This window comes from Melospiza melodia, chromosome 6 (assembly GCF_035770615.1).
Source record: "Melospiza melodia melodia isolate bMelMel2 chromosome 6, bMelMel2.pri, whole genome shotgun sequence".
In the NCBI taxonomy this organism is placed as follows: Eukaryota; Metazoa; Chordata; class Aves; order Passeriformes; family Passerellidae; genus Melospiza; species Melospiza melodia.
Genome location: NC_086199.1, coordinates 48,676,448 through 48,698,931, shown reverse-complemented (window position 1 = coordinate 48,698,931; position 22,484 = coordinate 48,676,448). Strand labels below are relative to the sequence as shown.

At 37.8% G+C, this 22,484-nt stretch overlaps 1 protein-coding gene across 1 annotated transcript in view; it reads right to left on the bottom strand.

Annotated features, from left to right (window-relative positions):
* ELP4 (elongator acetyltransferase complex subunit 4) overlaps positions 1–22,484 on the bottom strand; it is a 142,946-nt gene that overhangs the window by 67,157 nt on the left and 53,305 nt on the right. The window contains exons 8-9 of the mRNA XM_063160553.1: positions 13,136–13,244; positions 10,322–10,428 (exon numbers count right to left, since the gene is read on the bottom strand). Of these exons, the coding sequence (XP_063016623.1) occupies positions 10,322–10,428; positions 13,136–13,244 (216 nt within the window). The remainder of the gene's footprint in view (positions 1–10,321; positions 10,429–13,135; positions 13,245–22,484) is intronic.

The window sequence follows — 22,484 nt, the reverse complement described above, 5'->3', positions numbered from 1 at the left end:
GAGAAGAGATGAAACCAATGGATAACTGCACAAAATGGAGAAACAGAAGGAAAATGCTGCTCAGTTGTGACATCTGGCACCTCCAGAGGCCAGGGATGTGTTCATGCTGTATGTCACACTGGATACCCAGGCTGGGGTTACATCCACGAGCAGGCCCTGGTTTGGACCATCCTTGGTCTGCTCTGGTTCATCCACTCGCGCGTTGGCTCACAGATGAAAGCAGCTAAGGGGGAATGCCTGAACCCTGAGCTATCCTGGGACAGCCATCCTCAACTGAGAACTCTCCCAGAGCCAAGGATCTGCAAACTGCACAGAATCACACAATTCACAGAATCACTGGGTTGGAAGAGACCTTCAACATCATGGAGTCCAACCCACCCCGACGCCTCAGCTAAACCCTGGCACCCAGTGCCACATCCAGGCTTTGCTAAACACACCCAGGGATGGGGACTCCACCGCCTCCTTGGGAATTCCCAAAATTCACAGAATTCACAGAATGACTGGGTTGGAAGAGACCTTCAGGACCATCCAGTCCAACCCATCCCCAACCAAGCCCTGGCACCCAGTTCCACATCCAGGCTTTGTTAAACACACCCAGGGACGGGGACTCCAGCACCTCCCTGGGCAGCCATTCCAGAACTTTATCACCCTTTCTGTGAAAAAACTTTTTCCTAAAGTCCAACCTATATTTCCTTTGGTGTCCTCTCATTCCGTCGGTTCCTGGAGAAAGAGACCAACCCCACCTGAGCAGAGCCACCTTTCAGGAGCTGTAGAGAGTGATAAGGTCAGCCCTGAGCCCCAGCTCCTCCCTGCTCCATCTGGAGAGCCAGGAGCCAGCCTGGGTGAGGCAGTCACTGAGCAGCTCCTCCCCAAACTCGGGGAATGTTTTGCTCACAAATATTTCAAATGCCTGGCAGATAATCTCAGGTGTGCCACAGAGACTTCAGGAACCCCCTCAAAACTCAGCTCCCATGGCCAAATCCTCAAATGTTCACATGTGGGCCACACAACCATATCCTTCCCACAAAAAGTGAGGTACAGTGCCTCAGCAAAGGTTAATAAAGATCTCAAAAATTTAAATCTTGAGCAACCAGGTTATTTTGAGAATAGCAGGGGCTGCTTTGGATGCAGCAGAAGTGGATTTCTCCTCTGCAGCACTCACACACTTCCTGAAAAGTGGCAAACTGGCTGGTTATCTTTGCTTTTTGCTTTTACTGTTCAACAAGACTCAAGCAAACACACTGCCCAAAGATTACTGGTTTAATAGGAGAAAAAAAGTCAGTCCATTTAGCAACTGTTTGTAAACATAAACTCACAACACCAGAGTGAATTCTTGAGTAATTTCTTCTATAACAGACTTCAAACAGGAAAAAATTAGATGAAAAGCCCATAGACTATGTTTTCGTGAGCTAAAACCAGGTTTTTCAAACCTTAAATACCTGAAATGAGGCATTTAAAATGAACTACTTTCAGCAAGTGCTACCAGCTGTTTTCTGAAAGTCAAGCAGCCTATGATTGGTGTAAGTTGGCAGCCAAATTCCCTTTATTTATTTATGCATTTATGGACAGCAATAAAAAGCTTTAATTATTGTACACTATACAATTATTGCTTACTTTCTTCAGAAGGAAGGAGGAAACAGAACAGTTAATTCAGTAATATAATTCATTCTGAAGGGGAATAATATGGTGTCAATGTTAAGCTGGCCAGAAACACCACTTTAACTGCAATAAATAATGTTTTCCTTCTAGGAGACAGCTTCACTTGATATTTCAAAAGCTATTGGTTTTCAACATGCAATGAGAAACTTTAAATTACATTGTGTGTGTGAGACAGAATCCTTTGAAAACACTATGAAATATAACTGAGAAAAACCAAATACAAAAAATATCAAAACCATGTAACTAGAACAACTGTGAGAGAGAGAGCAATAAAGATGGCATGACCAAAATCTAACTTTGCTTACACTTTGGGCACTGTAGTCCTCACCCCTTTTGCTTATGACAATCTACTTTTTGCACAATTCTCTTGGCCAGAAATATAAGAATAAAATGTACTCTGGAATTTAGTTACAGATAATACCCCATAATTAAGCCAAAGCAAAAAGTAGTATTTGCACAATGATTTTGGAACATTTTTTCTTCAGCTACAGTACTTTGCAGTGTATGTTTATTTTTTCTCCCTCCTCTCTCTTTTTGGCACTTTCATGAAGTCTTTCAGACTGAGGATAATGACTAGTTTGCTCTCAATAAAAATAATTTAAAAACCCATTCTCCTGTATTAACAGCTCAATAAAGGATAATATTTTTTGTGAATCGGTGAAAGAAATAGATCAGAAAAATGGTATGAAACAATTTCTGTAGAGGTGAAAAATTTAAAGAAACTATAAATTTGTGGTTTCCTTGCAGATTTATGTTCATCCAAAACCACTAATATTTTCAAAAGACTGGAAAAGTTAACACTTAATCTTGAATTTCCAGAATTCCAATAAAACATTGGAAAGTTAAGTGTGGAAATGGCATATGTTTGGCAGCATTGGTCTGTTTCCCCACAAAATGCCATTTTAACCATTTACAAGTATTAGGTAAAACCCTCCTCCTCTCATCTTTTACTAAGAACCCTGAACCCCAGGGCATAGCAATAAGGTTCAGGGACAATGCACACCTGTGGATGAGAACATGGGGCTTCCTCTCAGCTTGCATTTTCATTTTCCTACCTTGACAGAGACACAGAAAACCTGAGATGTGTTTTACCATGTAACACCCTGATTGGATTTGTTACTCTTTGTGAAATGAGAACATGGTACAACGACAAAATCACCTAATTTTATTAAAACTTGTGATATTTTAAAGAGCATTTAATGGAAGTGGCACTCAGTTCCCGCTGAGAACTACCACAAATATGAGGCTTAACTCTTTTTGCTTCTTAAAGACTCACCATCAATATCTTTCTAACTCATGCCCACAGGCCTTTGTCTAAAACATAGTGAATAATATAATAGTGAATAATATAATAGTGAATAATATAATAATGAATAATATAATAATGAATAATATCATCCTTTATAGAGATTTGTAAAGAAAGAGTTTTTAAACCCTTATCAACCAACACTTTTACAAAAAGATGCCCTTATTCTACCTGTCTTCCAACAGTTAGAAAGTGGGAATATGTCAGCTGCTTTACTTTTCTGGCAAATGCAGGAGAGGCTGACCCACTTATTGAGAGAGTGAACAGGCCAAACCCTTTCGTGCTGCAACACTGACCCTTAGCACAGATCCTGAGAATGAGCAGCCCATTACAACACGCACAAGTGACCCTCCGGAGCATTAATGACTTTGTGCTGCACGTTCTTCCCTTGCAACAGCACGTGGCAGAAATATTTCCAAACACCAGAATTATTTGTTTAAGTGAGTTCTGTTAAATGGGCTCTGTTTGCTAACGAGAAACTGCACTTGCACTGTATTGCAAGGGTTAAAGTTTTGAAAAATTGAGTGGAACTCTCCCATTACAGTGTTATACAACCCATAAGACAAAATTAATTGTAAAATAAATTTCAGGATATTACAAATCTTCCTATGAAACCTAAGAGTTAGCAATATATTCCTGTATTTGCCTACAGACAAATAATTAATAATTCAATTTACATTAATAAGCAGCATACAACAAGAAGGCGATATTTTCAAATTAAATCCTTCCTCATGTGCACAGGAAATGTGTTCTGAAATTCCATATACTCCATAAAATTCCATATATTCCATAAAATTGATCACTTGATTTCAGTCCAGTGTACCATTAAGATTCAGAGAGTTTTTCTTTTCAAATAGGAGCTCTCCAAGTATTGCTTCACCTCAAGTTATTATAATTTAAAAATGCTCTCCCAAAACTTCAACTAAATTGTACTGTCACAATTTAAAACACGTATATTTATTCAAAATTGTTTGAAAGAATGTAATACATTTTTGACAGGCCGTCTTTTACAATATTGAAATCAAATCCTTGATTTCATCAAACCCTTCATATTCTGTGCCTTATTCCTGGAAGGCTCATGCCAAAATGATTTAGCTTGATTTTCTTTAACAATGGTAGGTTGGCTTGACAGCATCTGACAAAACAATTCAGTGAAGTACACCATACCAGGTAAAGAGAACCTGAACTGGCTACTAGGTGAAATAATGCAAAATGGAGCTTGGTATTATGACAGAATTAGTTTTGCAGGAGAATCAAAAAAAATTTTTTTTCTTATTTTTATTATTTTTAGATTAAGAAAATGTTATGGTGTTATAATTATTGTCTTTTGAACTATTTTTAAAACACCCAGTGGTGAATGTAATGGGGAAAATGGACAGGAAAAACCAATGCAAAAACCCTGGTTTTGCTGGTATAAATTCCAGCTGAAGTTTACTCCAGTATTTTGCCTCTCTCTGTTGGAAATTCTGGTTTTATGTGCAGAGTTCCCTGCACTGGAGCCCCCCAGCTGGAGAGAGCATCCAGCACAGAGTTTGCCAGGGATGATGCAGCTGCCCAAGGCATCCCATGCAAGCCCCAGGAGTACCTCAGACACACGGGGGTGAGAAAACTGCAGAAATACACTTTCTGTAACACTTTGGGAAAGTTTTGTCTCACCCCTGAACCAGGAGAAGCAGGGAACTCTCATCCCTGCCCCAGGCAGACACAAGTGCTGGCTTGGTAAAAGAAGGTTTATTTTGATACCATAAGGCCCCAACTGAGGGTCAAGTCTTGTCTCACTGTCTGTTTTGACAATCTCAAAAATGCAGGGTAGTTTTTCCTATATTTCAAGGTGTATAGATCAGTATGGTAACATGTATGTTGTAGCATGTATTAGCTTATTTTCCTTATTTTACTGAATGGTTGCTATAGAACTGACATTTAACCTAAATTTATAATTAACCAGTGTTTCCTTTTGTCAGCTCCCAGGTTCACTTATTCCTTTTGCTAACAGTGGCCAAAAATAGCTCATTAATTCAACTGCATTTATTTACAGATTTACTCAACTTCAGAAACATCTGAGGAACATAATCAAGATAATATTGTCTTCAGCCATTAATGAAGACAGCCTCAAATTCTCTTGGGAGGAGCTAAAAGAAGTGATGCCATTTTCTAATTCTCACTTCAGCTGAGAGGTTGGTATGGCATGGATTTTAAATATATACTGATTTAAGAGATACTGTATTTTAAATATATACTGGTCCCATATGTGCTGAGCCCCTCAGAACCAAACCTGTGCTCTGGTTTTACTGCAGGCATCAGCTCTGGCTTGTCTCACTCACCTGTTTGGGTAAATAACCCCTGACAGTGGCCACTTGCACCTCCCTTTTGCAAATAAGAAGTTTACCACAAGCAATGGAAAGAGAGACACTGAAAGGAGGACAAAAAAAGTCAGAAATTCAGAGATTTCAGATGGAGGCTACCTAAGCCACAGCTCCTGTTTTAAATGGCCAAAATCACCACCTTAAAGAGTTTGAAATCATCTTCCAAATACCAGTGTTGGACACACAACAGACACAAGGAATGCCTGGAGTTGCAATTACTTCTTATTTTGGCCATCATTCATTTTCTCACAGTCTTTTACTGCCAGATGAAGACAGGACATTCATTATCTGAATGCCTGTGGAACAATTTGTTTATTTTTAATTCTGCATAGGCTCAGTTGCTGGTTTTGGTGGTTTATGTTATGAAGTCCTTCCAAAGACTTCACCTTTTACTCTGGCAATTAGCATGGGGAAAATGAAATACAGAGTGCTCCACAGTGCCATACTTCATCTGTCCTGCTCTGAGAAACCAGTCACAGGACTCCTCTAATTCCTTCCCCTCTCCTGGTAGGAAACACCTCTCAGAAAAGGTCCTGAATCTGTACATTAAGCTCTGGAAACTTGGTTTTTTTTTTGTTTTTTTTTTTTTGCTGCATGGTTATTCTTTAAATCATATATGACATTTGGCCTCAAACTGAGCTGGCTTCTAAAGAATTTATTGTGGGCTGCACAGGTGGCGTAGCCATTTAAAAGAAAATGTTGGCTGCTGTGACTTGAGTTTTGATTAAAAAAATGTATTTGCACAACAACTATTTATTAGACAAACCATAATATAAAAACTTCTAGGAAAAAGCTTCATCTCTATACTCCTAATAATTGACAGTAACTTGAAGACTTATAAATTAAGCAAAACTAGGGAATTAAAAAAAAAAAACACCCTCAGAAACTTTGCTATTTGCAAGCACTTATCTGAATGTATCAGGGGTTTTAACTTTAAATAGATAATTTCAGAGGTCTGTGTTTTCCAGACAATAACAAAGGGAGTTAATCAAATATGAATCTTCTCCAACTGTCTTGTCAAACCAGGTAATGATGTCCTGCCAGCCAAACTCAGAGGGAACATGTGAAACAAATACAAAAGTAAACAGGCCCTAAGCTGCCCAAGGGAAAGTCAGCAAGATGGCAATTTCAATCATTTGGAATAATACTAAAGCAGCCTTAGGCTTTTCTCAGAATGGAAACATGTCACTGTTACTGCAATATTTGAACAAATCAGACTGCAAAAGAAAGGAACACTTATGTAATCACAGCCGTGGAGCAGCGCTTTACTCAATGGTGAGGTGGAAAATAATTAAAGGAAAATGTCCTTTTTGGAGAGTAATTATAAATCTACCCCAGTAACAAAGATAAACAATCTTCCCATAGAAATTTGGGGCGGCGAAAAAACCAAATTTAAGCAGAGATTTCTTAAGTCTTGACACAGGAGGCTTTCGAACAACAAAGATAAAGTTCTGTCAAATAAAACTACGAATGTAATGCTCCTACAAAATTTCTCCAATGTTGATAAAAGTTACACTCAGAGCTACAAAGCAAACTTCAAGAACAGCTCTGCTGAACGGCCGCATTAAGAAGAGCGGGCTGTCATATCATTTAACTGAGAAATCAAAAAATATTTCAAATATTTGGGGAACTTACCTAATCAGTAAACGTTCAGTATGTGTCTAGTCATGTAGCCATCTTTTAGTCAATCATCAGAAAATCAAAGGCAAATTGGCATGACTCAACCCAAACTTTAATACCGCATGATTGTGTCGTGTAAGCTTGTTTTGTGCGAGGGCTGCTGTGGTTTTAGCGGGGAGATTAACGACCGGACCTAAGCTGGCCTCCAAACCTTGCCCCGCTGATGCCTCAAGCCCTTTGAAGTCTGACCATCATACCTGGCAAAACAACAGTGGGAACTAGGCTGGTGTCAGATCTAATCAAGTTTCCTGCCTCAGCATAGCTAACTATGGGGTACACTAATTGGCCCAATTGCGGATTATACCTTTTGCTACAGATTCGAGACAATAATTTAGTCAAATGATGGTTTTTATCTCCTTCTAATTAAGATTCCAAAGTGGGAAGAAATAGGATTAGACAGGCTAACTTCAAAATTGTGTCCTTTAAAGTGGCATGCACATAAGATAGATCTCTGATAATGCTGCATATAAGAGAATATTGCTAGTAACTAACGTGTGAAGATTTGAGAAAGCTTGAAATAGCTACTGCACCTTTTAGATAAACATGGAAGCTTTCCTGGAAGGTTCCTCTTCATCATTTATAAATGGACAATGAGCACTCATAAATATTCATTAAAAAGCCATTTTCATCCTGAATTTTAAAATAAAATCTCTCTGGAGAACATTTCAATCCATCTTATTTTGATGAAGAAGACACAAGGAAAACTGAAATGGTTAAAAGATTCTGCAGGCCATAAAGAGGTGGAGTTCCTCCCACAAAACTGCAATCTAATAAAATAGATTTGACATTCAAGGTTTTCCACCTGTGAGGGCCAAACTATAAGGAGTTATTTAACTGGTGAGCAATCCAGAGATGAGTAAATCCATGTCCCATGCTCTTATTTAAACTATAAGACAAGAATGGTCTAGTGAAGAAAACCCGTTTGGAAGAAATGTCACCGTAATTCATAGGTTCTGCGTTTCCAGCTTTTCTTAAGCCATTTGATTTTAAAGCAGCATTTCAAGTAGAGGGCAATATTTTTATCCTAAATCATGCATATAAGTATGTAGAATCTTTCCAAAAACTCTAAGGTACTCTATATAAATTTTCATTTCGTATTTAAGCTACGTACTGAAGAAGCCCCAGCTCACTGCATTGTGGATAAGGCACATACAATGCTTGCAATGCACACTGTTGCGCTGCTTTTTGCTTCTGCCCCCAGAACCAGCGCTGACTGACTGCTGACACGTCACATTCTAGCTGCAGAAACCCATTTCAGAAGACCTCATTCACATCCTTTCCTAATTCAGTTTTCCCTTGCTCCCATTTTCTTACCCCAGCCAGCCTCTCTGCTTTCCCTAACAGTATGAGGAAGAAAAACATATGTATTATGGATTAGCGAAACTTGTACAGGAAGATCACAGTAGGACAGCGATCTAACATGTTCAAAAAGGGAGAGTTTGTGTCAGTTCAGCTTACAGAAAGCATATCTCTAACAAAACCTGAAGTTATTCAAAAGGGGCTGCAGCTGAGCAGCGAAGGCAGAAATTACACAAGTGGGTCATCCACGCATGTCTGAGACAACAGGTTGTTTCAAGAGTTGCACTTCACTCCTGTTTCCAATGTCCCATGGCTAATTCAATTCTTTTTACAGAGCCTCCTGCTAAGGGTTTTCCTTCCTTCCAAATTACATTACAGATTAGAATCTCAAACGTGTCTGGAAGAGAAAATTGTATTCTGAGACGCCGCCCAAGTACCCTAATTCACAGCTATGACAAATGAGAATTTACTGTGCTGTGACATGAGGGTGCACGCCTCTCTACACCTCTGAAAACAGAGAGAACATTTGTATTTTAAAACCAAACACAGACTAACAAGGGTTTTGTTCCTACTGTACTGCTCAAAAGCAGTTGCTCAAATGCTTTAATACCTCACAACGCCTGGTCCCACTCGCTGCATTCTCTGGAAAGTGACAAACCTTCTAAAGGAATTGTCTTGGGGAAAAAAGCCCTCCTCCATGTGCTTGCCTTTAAGTGGCTTCTGAAGAGGATCCCTCTGGTTGAGAAACTTCTAGCACTCACGCAGAGATGACCTGCATGAAGAACTGGCTGCCTGATTAACTATTAACTACCTCTCAATAGGATTAGATAATTAAAGACATTGATGACCATTAATTAGGAGGAGGGCACCTTAATTTGTCACTTGATAGGGCCCTTTCAATGATTTATAGGTTAGGGCTACTTGCAATTGTGAAGGGGAGGGGGCAGTGAAGAGAGAGAACCCTTAAGTTACCTTATCAAGTGGCCAGCTAAAAAGGGCAGAGGGTCAAATAAGGGCCAAAGTGGTCACTTAAGGGTGAAGTCCCAAATACCAAAGCAGTGCCAAGCCACATTGACCAGCATTTGGTGATGGAGTAAAAAATATGCTAATTTATTGGTGGCAATTCTCCCTTTTTATGGTTTCAAGCAGTTAAGACAAGTGGCCTGCTTAAGAGCTTTTCATTTGAAAAGAGATTAAACAAAATGGTTTGTCAGGGATGCTTGGCTGTTTTATGTCTTTGTTAAAAAAAAAAAAAAAAAAAAAAAATTGCCCAGACTGTACCAATGACTATTGCATCACCCTGAAAGCCATCGTCCATCTCTAAGCATTACTTGGTTAATAAATACATCAGCTCTAATTGCTTAATAGTGCTATGTTCATTTGCTCTTTAGCAAGATTAAAATGAAATACATCTTTTGTATAACTGCCTTCTATCAGGACTGCCTGCATAAAGGTCACAGAAAAAAAGTTTAAATTTAGTAGGAAATTTACTTAAGGACATTAGTGTAAATGATACTGTGTTTAAAATGACATAAAAGAGCGAAAGGTGATTTCAGTAATGCAAAGAAAATGGTTTCTGAATACTGATAAGGACACTTATCCCCCATACCACACACAATTTTAGCCAACATTATACATTAAAATCCCTCTACTGGGGTAATAACATGTAGCTACTTTCCCACCCACTAACACAAGTAAGAGCAAGTCATTAACATTTAATTAAATATGCTCCTGACATCCTTAGAAACATGTCATGCTTTGTTATTGAAGGTTGTGGCCTACTTTCTATGTACACTTTAAACCAAAATAAAGTATTTATAGCGCAGCAAACGAGACATTTTTAATTAGGAGGCATATTACAGTATTTTAGAAACCCCTTCCCAACAGCAAAGCCAGAACGAAATGAATTGACATCATCTGATGCATATTTTATGTATTTCAACAAAATGAAACATAAGAGATGGGATTAGCTCCACCTTTTGGGTTCTAAACAGCGAAACAAGGTTTCTCTTACCTCGATGGTGAACTGCTTCCTTTTTAATCTAAAAGCAAGGTCCTTGGTGTCTGACACATCACAGATCAAGCTATTGAGCCGAGGAATCTGATGTACATGAACCAAACCTTGTGGAAAGAAAGAGTAAAGGAGGGGGGGAAGAAAAAAAAAATAAATTAAGGAAACGCTGTCATCCAGATGCATAAATTAGAGTCTTACAGCAGAATTCTGTATATTTACACACACTCATCCTCCCCTTTTTAAACTGGAGCTTACTACCAGGAGCAATGAAGCAAACGGCGCGATTATGCTCAAGTAATCAAGCAGAATAAGATAAACAGAAATCCTTGTGCGGGGAAAACTAATTGCACTTTGGTACAGGAGTACAGATGTAAAGAGCCATCTTAATACTTGTCAAAACTCCAGCCCGTTTGTGTGTGATTTCCCCTCGTATTTACAGTAAGCAAATATGGCTATCACCTTGCACGCTGCCCACGGCACCACGGAGTGATCTTTATTTTATTAAATGCACCAGTAAGCAGCCAGCAAAACAAGGCTTATGGGTTACTGAGAACCACCGAAGCTCTAATGAGAGCTCCTTCCTTTCCTGCCCCGAAAACCACCTGAAAACAACAACAACAAAAAAAGTTTCTGGGGAAATCCCGGTTCAGGTGACGCTTTTTAATGATTTTTAACCCCCCAGAAGAAGTAAATTTTGCTCCTGCAGGAGGTTTCTGGAGCTGCTCAGATGTTTTTAGCAGCGCTAGGTGCACTGCAAGCTCCGCGTTCTGTCAGCTGCAAGTCAGGCTGATTTTTTCTGACAAGGACGCTGGATGGTTTTTGTGCAGCCTAATATAGTCTCTGAACAACCTAAGGGGGATTTTCTTCGTCTGAAAACCAGGAAAATTCTTCAGGGCTTCTCAATTACTGGCCTATATTTGTTTTTCAGAAAGCCAGCGTCTAAATGGAAATACTGAACGTTTAGAAAAGGTACCTGACTTCAAAACGGCAGCTGTGAGAAAATCCCCAAACATTAAACCCCTTATTTCAAATAAGGCAAGTATTTTTTTCAGGCATTTATTTTTTTTTTTTTAAAGTTTCCTAAAATTGAAGCACTTTAAAAATCAGCATTTTTTTTCGGGCACTAATTACAAAAATTGTCAATAATATTAGAAAAGTGTTATTACAGTTTTAAACCTTCTATGCCTGCCTACGTAAATTAGAAGAATGTACAGTGAATTAGAAGAACTATTTTTAAGGTTTTTGAGTAAAAAAATCTAATTATTACATAAAGGAACAGCAGGTATAACACAGAGTTGCTTATATACAGTATCCCAAAAATTTCCATTTAGGGGTAAGCTATATAATTCTTTTGTTATTTTGTGGCTTTTCAAACATTTAAATTTGCAGGCAGCTTAACAAAATGATTACGGTGGATTCATTAAATATTGCAACAACGTAATCAAACTTCTCTTGAGTAACGTCAAAATCTTTCAATATCTGCAATAAATAAATACCTTAAAATATGTTCTTAGGCAAAAAGAATCTACCAAGTTAGAACCATTAGAAACACGTTTTTTCAGACTGTCAAATTAAGGTTGTGCAAATCTCAAAAGCTATGTACATTGGCACATAATTTGTATTAAATAGCACCAGAAATGGCTTAGCGTGCCTTTTTAGAGGAAACCAGGAAATAAAAGCTAAAACAAACATTGTCCTAAAGGATCTCTTCAGTAATGAAAAAAGGAGTATTAAATTGACAGAATTATGCTAGCATAAACAAAGGCCATATCACGATTATACAGTTGGAAAAATAATTAGGCAAATTATTCCAGCTTTTGTTCATGGTTTCTTTTTCATTCACCTTTTTTTTTCCAGATAATGAAATGTGCACCACTTTCACAGTCAGAAAGATTTTTCTCTGATTTATTAATTACAGCTTGCATACACACAGTGGTGTCTCAACACCATCTTTGCTTTTTTTTTTCCTGTGTACTCCATACATTCTGCTGGGGAAAACACTGCCACTGTCATGTGTTTACAGCAGATTTCAGATAAGCAGTTTACTTTCAGCTGAAGGTTTCCATGGAACTACAGTAATATTACAATAATAAGAGCTGTAATTTATGCACAGTGCTCTGGATTAGCTAAAACTGTTATCCACTGCTCTGGCTGTGCACAACTTCTAATATTATTTTTAAAATTTAAATAGTTCTGCTGCAACAGCTGACAAAAATCTTTGGGAAAGAAAATGCAAGATTAAGCACCATTACCCATTTTGAAGATAAAACACTTGAAAGGCTACATGACTTTTTAGCAAAATCAGTTTCATATTTTACATTTCCTTAAAAGCGCAAGTGCTGTAACCTATAGCTGACAAAACAGAGCCTTATTTTTCAGCACATAATCCGGCAGTTTATTCACCTTACTAACTAAAATACATGTTTTCCCGTGTTCTCAATTTAAAACTTGGCAGATTAGAAAGTATTGATTTCATGACAAGTCCAGCTCGCTGGTCAGATGATTGCCAAGCCTGCCCTGCATGTGAATTCCCCAAAGCCTGCCTGGTGAGATGTACATCTGATTGAGCCATGCCTCAGTAATGCAGCTTGACAACATGCAAGGAGTTGCCATGTTTCCTTTGCAGCCTTAATGCACTTTGCTGGAAATTTCCCTAACTCAAGGCTGCTTAGGCAAGGGGAAACATTTAAGAGGTATAATTCCAAAATGAAATCAAACGCTGCTTTAGAGCAGATACCCAATTGGAGGGCGAGCTGCTAAGTGCCCCAGAAACACCCAGGGCAGACTTTTTGCCTTGCTGAAGATGGAACTCACCGTGGTAATCCTTGTACAATGGATTGGTTTCTCTCTCAGAGCCAATAAATGATTCAAGACCAACCACCATATCTGACAAGTTTGTTACACGTTCCATAATTGCTTTATTCTGTAAGACATGGAAACAAAATACACATCCTACGTGATGAAAAAGGTAATTAATGTTCACAGAGCAAGCCTTGGTCTTCTCAGTGACAAACTGTGAGGGGAAAATAGGTCATCAATACATAGAAATTATGTTAGAAGGCTTTTTTTCTTAAAAAAAATAAAGACTTCAAGTATGTGTCTAAAGAAAACAAATATTTGACAAGGATAAACCATTAAAGGGCTAACTTAGCACTAAATTAACATTTCCCTAAATCTTCACAACAAGCATTTGCTCACATCAGCAATATCTACAAGCCATGTGTTAGGCTTATCTCTCATTGATTTCTGCTGTGAGTCAGATGCCCAGTTTTTGTTTGGGTTCTGAAAACCTTGGTTTTTAATACACTTAGGCATATCATCTCTAATACTTTGAGCAAGCAGAGCCCACACAATTATTCATTTTGGCTATCAGTGGAACACGGAGAACTCAATGCTGGTTTCTCAGCACTTTTCCCTGTAAAAGTTTCTCTCTGCACAATATATGACTCTAAAGCTTCAATCACCATTACCATTTCTCAATATATTTGCAATTTTTAACGTGCTGCCTTATGTCTTGTTCTACAATGTACAGTCACATGCCTCAAATAAGCTGTTTTCCACATGGTTTTCTTTACTCAATTTTATATAGCAGAGAGACATTCAAAGGTCACAACAGAAATCTTCAGAGGTAAGTCAGAAAAAATGTTCTTAAATGCTTTGATGATGTCAGTATTTAATGAGGAAAAAAGAGAACCATTTCTGTGGTAAAAATCAAAATATTTCTTGAAGATAACAAATAGTTATCTTAATAGTTATAATACTTGTTCTTGGTGCTTGTAGGTGCTACATTTATCAAACCTTCAGGGGTATAAAGACTAATCATCTCAAAATACCCATTACAATTATAAGGAATTAGCTCTGCAGCCCCAGGTTCTAGTTTGGTATTTTTCATTCATTTTAAAGTATTTTGTACATTTTGCACTTCTTTCATGAACTGTATGACTTCTGCTTATTCTGAAAGGTAAATTTAAATACTGCTAAACCATTCCATAATAGCAATTCATCAATTAGGAGCAGAGACACTAAAACATCCCCAGACATGTTAGAACAGTCCATGCATTGTACTGACATTCAGGTTTATAAAAATGGTGATCAACTGCTCCCAAGAACCCACATTTCAATAACCATTATTTTCTAGCCACAGAGAAGCTTACAGAGCAGACACCAAAGGCGAAAATCTCCTGCTCCTGTCAAAGAACAAACAGAATTCTGTTGCCTGACCTCCACATAAAGTTGTGGTCTGCCTGGGACAGCCCAATCTGCTCAGGTTACCAGCCCTAAACCCACAGATCCCATGGCACCTTCACACCCCCTCCTTTCCCCACCTTCTGGGCCAGATGGCACCAAATCCTGGGGAGGGGGCTCTTTTCAAAGCCTCTTGTGCCCAGGCCAAGAGCATCCACCCCCGTGGAGCCAGGGAACTTCCATTTTACCCACAAATCTAGCCATGGAGGATGATAAAGTGCTGTCACCCTACAGAATTTCCTTTCTGAGGAGTAACACAAGTGATGTGAGGTAAAAAGGACATTGCCCACACATAAATCCCCACACCTTGCTATTGTGAAGCTGGCTTGCAAATCATTTCCTCTTCTAGGAAGAGAGAGACAATATATTATATTTTAATGGAATCCTTATTCTATGGGGGCAATCACATAAAGATGGCATAAATGTAAATCTAAAGTAATCAGTGACCTCTGTAACCCCACAGACCAGAAATGGCCATCTTTTGTCAGCTCTTCAGGAGGCTGCTGGATGCTATTTGTGTAAGTAAGAAGCAAAAAACTTTTATATAAATAAATAAACACTGATGAAAGAAAGCTAAACTCCTGATACAAAAAAACCAAAAACAAAACCATCCTTTGAAAAAAACATTTGCTGTCTGCTGATGTTTTTGTTTGCCAGTTTTGATAACAATGGGTCACAAAAACTGTGGAAAGAAACCATCAGCAACATACCCCCATCACTGACAGTCCTGCAAATCATAAGAATAGCATCCTCCTATTTGGTTTTAATTCAAAATTGAGATTCAAGTGAGGGACAGCACCTCAATCTTTGCCTAACGTGTTGGGTTTCAGGTCTTCCTCTGAAAGGGTTTGCTTTCTTAAATGGTGCTCTCTTTGCCCACGCTGATTTTGTTTTTGTTTTTGAAGTGTGTCAAAATATTCCCCTGGCTTAATGCAGTGTATCTTGGGAAATATTTTGCACAGTGGATGGCCACACCAAACAGACATTTGCTTATGTGGCATTGTTGCCATAGATCTGTATCTATCATGTGTTTTCTAGTTTGCAGCGTTCAGCACATTAATGCCCGATCAAAGCTGACGTCAGCACACAGATAGTTGTGATGTATGGCACACTGACATAAACACACAAATCATGTTGCCCCATCTGGGCTGGAAAATTTAACAGAGCTCCAGATCTTCCTCCAGCCCCATACAAATATACCTCCTGCTTCTGGCATAAACTTGGCAGCTCTGGAGGGGAGCCAGGACATGGTTAGGAGGGAAGCCAGGAATGGTGAGATTCAGGGAAAGAGTTTGTTGGCAGCTACAAGAGGTATTGTTTTAAATTATACTAAAAATGAAAGAAAAAACAAACCCAAAACAACCCAAAAAGCCAGTCTTGGAAAGTTTTCAGTCTTGCTAGATGTGCCACAGTTTTTATAAATTAGTTAGTTCAGCCAAAATATAATTATTCTAACAACATGGTAGCAATCCTGTTGTGCAGGCTGGGCTGGGCATCCATTCTGTATCTTACTTTGTGCTCCTGTTTGAGACAGACATTTTCTTTTAAGTGCAAACTTGCAATATTTGGGTTCAACCAAAGTGTACTTTCAAAACATGTCAGGAAAATCCATGTAGCGAGCTGGCTCTGGAAATGGGAACTGCACACGTGCTCAGGCAGCTTTGGGCAAGGGAAATATGGAAAAAGATTGCTTTGCCTTACTAATTTATTTTCAGAAGGTGCATAAGATTTGAGTAATTATTTGTGCAATAATTTGATCAGTTGTTTTATATATTGTTTAAAAATATTTATTTACAACAAAAGCTGTTTAAAATGCCCCGTGTTCTGTGTTTGAGTACAAAGCATGGGACTCCACCAACAGAAATTCTGTGTGCTCAAACTTCCACACTGAAATTAATATTGTGTGTTTCTACCGGATTGAGTTCTCAATGCGCCACAATTTTATCATTACTACTATTAATCAAATGAATCTTGGTTCATCTGGATTCCCTATTAGGGAAAAAATCTGTCTTTCCCACTCTGGTTTAATTTCTAGCTCTCCTCTGATTCCCTGTCAAAATTTTTCCAACACCCAAAATCTGTCCTGTCATTTTGCCAGTTTCTAAAAAATTAAAAACCTCACAACATTTATGTAATGAAAATATTCAAATCCTCAGTGCTTGCACTGCATAAGTAAAGAAAAGTCAGGGAGTGGAAATTTTTCTTTGGACAGCCTGAACTTTTCTACATAATACATATAAAGAATCTCAAAATTTAAAAGGAAATAAGACACTCATGTTAAGGATCTACAATAAGATAGAACTACCACCTATATAAATATATATAATATATATAAATATAAATATAATATAAATAGAAGCCTTTTTGCATATATTTGCATTTTTATTCTGATTAGTACATGAACATGATTTTAATATGGACTTACATACTGCATTGAAAAGAAGGTATTTTAAGGGCACACCTCTTTTCAGAGAGACATTAGGCCTATATTTTGGTAGAGGGCTACTTCTGTATCTTTACATTCTGGTAATATAATCCCCTCATTGATTTTATTTTAAACAATTTAATTAAGAATTAATACATTGAATCCTACTTCAATTTCATCACCTATACCACTAATTACAAATATTGTTTGTACTGGGACAAAACCCAGTTTCAGTGTTTTGTATGACAGCAAAGAGGAATTCAGACAGTTCTCCCAAGCCCAGGTAAAATTTTAATTTGAGGCAACAATCTCTGTTGTTACCAACAGGTGAACACAGAAATCCTAACACTTCATGTGAAAGGAGGTCTCAATAATAAACACCAAGCAAGTTCATGCCAAATAATAAGAATCTTGTGAAATTAAAGCAAATTTTGGTGTGTGAAGTTTCAAGAAAAGCTAAAAAATTGGTTGGGTTTTTTTTTAAAAATTCTGGTACATTCTGTAGCATAAAACTGAAATAAGCTTAGCACCATAATAGAGACAGGCAAATTGAACTAAAAAGAAACAATGGTTGGATATTCAATAAATGAAATAATCCTTGATATTTTTGACAGATTATCACACAATAATGCAGTAATGACTTCACAATACACAAATATTTACCACTTGTCATTACTACTTCATCTCCAAAGGATTTTACATTGGAAATGTAAGTTATTCAGAAATGTGACTTAAATATTTATGACTATTTGTTAATAATTACTACTCAAGAAAAATTCAGAATTACCCATACATCTTCTTTTGGTAAAAGAAGTTAGGTAATGGCCCCTTGTATTAGTTTTATAGAGAGATCCAGCTTGTGTACTTATTCTGATTATTATTCACAAACAATAATAGGACATGATTATAGCAGGATTCAAAGTATTAATGTATTATTATTATTCAAAAATACCCAAAATAAATTATTAACAACTGCTCTGCCAAAAAGTGTTATTTGATAATTATTAAAGACTGTAAAGTATAAAATTCTACACATCTTCCAACTCCAAAGTGATTAGGAGTGTTTGCACACAGTAAATTTCCTAACTGAATGTTGAATTTTGGATCTAAAATGAATGTACGCTCAGGCCACGGGAATATAAAATGACCATTAACAAATTTTGGTGTGCAGAAATCTGTGCAAACCAATCTCACCAGAAAACTGAGCACAAGTGCCATGTCTTTGCTGGAAGGCTCGAGAAATAAACTTAGAGGATTTGCTGCAAAGTACAATGCCTTCAGTGATGAGAAACCCACACCTGGGGATTCCTCTTTTACCTTTGAAGAACCTTACTGACTATCATAAAACTTAGGTATAATATCCTGTATGGATGAAACAAGAGAAAAACTGATTTTGGTTGACTTGTTTAGAGGTAAAATAACATTAATGTATAATATTGTAATTATATAATCTATTTATATATATATTTATATATATATAAAGATTTTATATATTATGTATCTATTATTATATATAGTAATGGATAATAGACAATTATATACATTATGTATATATAATATAAATATTAATATATTATGTTGTCATAGCTAAATAACATAGCTACTCACATCAGCTAATTCAAAGCAGTAAAGAACATATTTGAAAAATTTTATACAATTTGCAGAAGCAAAGAAAGGACAAGTAGTGAAGACAAGAGCAGGCAATTAGATGCAATATATTTATAAAAATGGGAAGAGAGTAACAAAGCATCTGTTGGTCAATATGTTACACAACAAATTAATTCCAGATTTTGGTTGTTCTCTTAAGGTTGCTTTTAATAACTTTGTCTTGATAGTTGCCTCTGCTGTGGTAACTCTGCAGTGTTTTTTGCATATTACCATAAAATGTCAGATGAAGGTGGGTGACACTGTACACAGTTAATTTTGATAGTTTTTCAGGAAGAATAATGAGCCAGGAAATAAAAAGTAAATACTACACACTTAAAAACAAAAAAACAAGCAAAAACCAAAACAAACAAAAAACCCCAAAAGCCAAACTTTGGATCTTCATTGAAGAGGACTTGTGCATTACTTGAGCTATGAAAGCATCTCAGGCCAGCAAACCCTGGCACCTTACAAAATCAGAAGTATGTCTATTCTGCCACTGAAGGGCAGACCTAAAGGCTGAAAGCAGCGAAATGAGAGCTCACTAAACAGGGATAAATCAAGCAAGTCAATAACAATTGCTGCTGCTGCAGCCTAAAAAAGATGGACCAAGTCTAGCAGCTTAAATCAAAAGTTCCATCTGTTGATCTCCAAGTGCTTCACAAAAGACAGGCAAGGGCTGCACTCCTCCTTTACAGGTCAGGAACAAGCACAGAGGTGTGGTGTGAGCTGGCCAAAGGCAAAAAGGCAGCCAGGAGTGAGCAGGGACCCCAGTTCAGCCTCCCACTGCAGATGAGGCTTGCTCCAGGAGGTGCATCCTTGGATTTGGGGCAAAACATGCTGAAGATGGTGTGGGAGTGGGAGCCCAGAAAGCTGAAAATCCTGTTATTGTGTGGCTGAAAGAGGTGACAGATGTGCAGTGTGCTAAAGGGTGACACTCCATGAGCTGAGCCCTGCCCAGTGCTTTTCTCTTCTCTTCTCTTTCCTCAGCATTCTGTGACTGGAAGCACAGGCTGCAGGTGACTCTGAGTGCTGCTGGGGCATGGGGCTCTTGCATTTATTTGGAGATTAAATAAATCTGGTTGAGCCCACTTTCCACGCAGGAAAGGAAGAAATCGGTACAAGAATGAAGAAATCAGTACAAGATGTGGGCTAAGGTGAGCCCAGCACCTCTCCTGAACATTATCTGGTTTTCACTAATCAGATTGTCTCACTGTTGTAAAAGCATATAATTAGAAATCTATAAGTTATCTCTGGTCTTCAAGCATTGAAAAAATGAGCTGGTCATTTCAGCAGATTCCTCTAGAAAACTGAACACAGAAAATATGCCATGCTACAAGTTGGTCATAGGGCAGTATAAAACAGGGATGCAAAAGCAGTCTGAAGAATGAGTCATGCAACAAAAGAGCCACAACAAAACTGCCAAAATTACATATTTGAAACCCACTGGCTTAACTAAAATCCTATGATTCCATTTGGAGTCATTCATTATAAGAAAAAGGTTCAGGAGTTCCTTTTGTTGCCATTTTGCCTGAAAAAAATAAAAAAGTCATTGCAGTTTTCTTACTAATTTGGAAAGGCTAACACTCACTGCAACTTTAATTCTTTAAACAGTGAATCTCATTTTATTCCCAGGTGCCCAAAAAGAACCTGCACTATTATTTCAATTACCAGCACACAAGCATCAAAAGGAACACCTAACTGGCGTTGATAACCAAGTGGCAAGACTCTGCAATACAAAAACCACTTAAAAAACGAATCCCTTATCCAGTACAAAATTACAGGCTGTCATCAGGAGCAGGCTGGCAGAGCCGGGTCCAGATGGGAAACTGGCTGGGCAATAAGGAGAGGTAGGGTGGAAATGATGGGTGGGCTGGAAAGGAAGGGGACCCAAGCAAAGACATGACTGCTCCCTCTGCTGGCAAGGGCCTCCCTGCTTTAATTTTTAACTAATGAGTAGGCATTTCTTTAATTATTTAGGGTCTAGCCGATAAATAATGCAGAGCGCTCCTTGCTCAGTCTGTTGCTGTGTGCTTGCACATTTTTGAACTTATGGTGCCCTATTTCACTAGAATAATTTGCCATGGAATTAAGGCTCAGATGGATGTCTAATGGAGGGTTCCAGGCTTTTATATTTTAATTCTTCGTAAAATGAAAAGCAAGATTAGGCTATTTGACCTTCCAAATATTGTATTTTACAATGTATGCTCATTTCATATTTAATTTATACATTTCACAATATTACCACAAATTGCTTGCCATATCTAACTCTAACAAGGACTCCTTTATGCAGCAGTAAGATGCTATAAAATCAAACATTCTGCAATACAAACATACTAAATGACACATCATACCAAAAATGTATCTCTCTTCCATGAGCAAAATCCATGACCGGTGAATTCAGCGACAATGTTCGTATTAAAACTGAATTAAAAGACGAAGATAAGCCATTCACTGCTTGATTTGTGATAGAAATTAATAGCTGCAGCAAGAACATTTAGAAAAAAATCTGTTCTAAGATTTTGGCCTACAACCAGCAGCTCCCAGAACAGGAGGAATCAGCTTTTTTTGCCCACTGTTCTCATCTGAATCCTGGCTGCAAAGCCACTCCAGCTCCCAGCTTTCCAGAAGGCTCCATCCCAGGAATCCTCGCCTGCCATTTGGTTTGCTGATTTTAATCTCCCAGGACTTTCTTACAGTGGCTCCACTATGCTGAACTGGCACTTGCTCCTAGAAGTGAGTTATTATTAAACTTGTAGGTCAATTGTGGCACTAACAACTCTTTGGAAGCTTTCAGCCACGGTGTACAATTTGCTGGTCTAATTAAATATTAATTCTAAGTGTTACATTCTGTGGCTAAGAGCTTTTATTTTCCATCATCAGTCTGGAAGAGAAAGAGGTTACAAGGCTAATTTAATTTTTTTTTTCTTCCTCCTAGCATTAAAGCTTAACTACACAGGCACAAAAACATCATTAAAGATGCAGTATTCCTTTTTATTATGATTATATTCTAATTAATAGAGAATGTCTAAACAAAAAGAGGCAGAGCTGGATTCCGAAATTTCACAATTTTTAAACAACACCAAAAGTTCCCATCAAAATGTTCCTAAGCATACATTGCACAGGAGCTCAATATTTGCTTCTGTGAAAATCACTTCAGATGGAAATCTTAATGGAAATCAGATGGACACATGCAAGGATTTAAATGTAAAATAGTTTTACGCAAAATTTTTCTTCTTTGTTCTGATTCTGAAACAGAACAGATAAACCCTATATTTAAGGCTAGTCACAGGGCTTTTTCTTTTATTTATTTATTTTTTTTCCTAGAGCCTGAACTTAAGCAAAAAAAAAAAAAAAAAAAAAAAAAAGCTTTGGGGAAAAAATTACTGCATTGCATTTTCTAAAAGAATGACTTGCTTAAAGCAATAACTCCTTTGCCCTGCATTATTTGAAGTCACTCTTTTAATCTTTACTTATCAGTGGGCTCAGTAGATGAGCCTCCTCCCTTCTGCTTCCATAACAGTTGTGTCCATGTCTGGACACTGGGCATTATATTAACTGCTCAGTCCAGTAGCCAAAAGATTCCATATGCTTGAACAGATGACTATCTCCATACTGTGATGGGATATTTAACTGTTTAGCTCTGCTGCTGTAGTTCAAAGACTTGCTTCTAAATCTCACCTGATTTTCAAAGGCGGATTTTCAGTTGATGCACCTAAAACGTGAAATAAAATTGCCACCTTGCATGTGCTCCTGCACTGCTCCAGTTTAACGTGTGCATTTTGGGAAAGAGTTTTTTTTTAATTAAAGAGAGATGGGGAGGATGTGTATATAGTGTCCTTCTGAAAA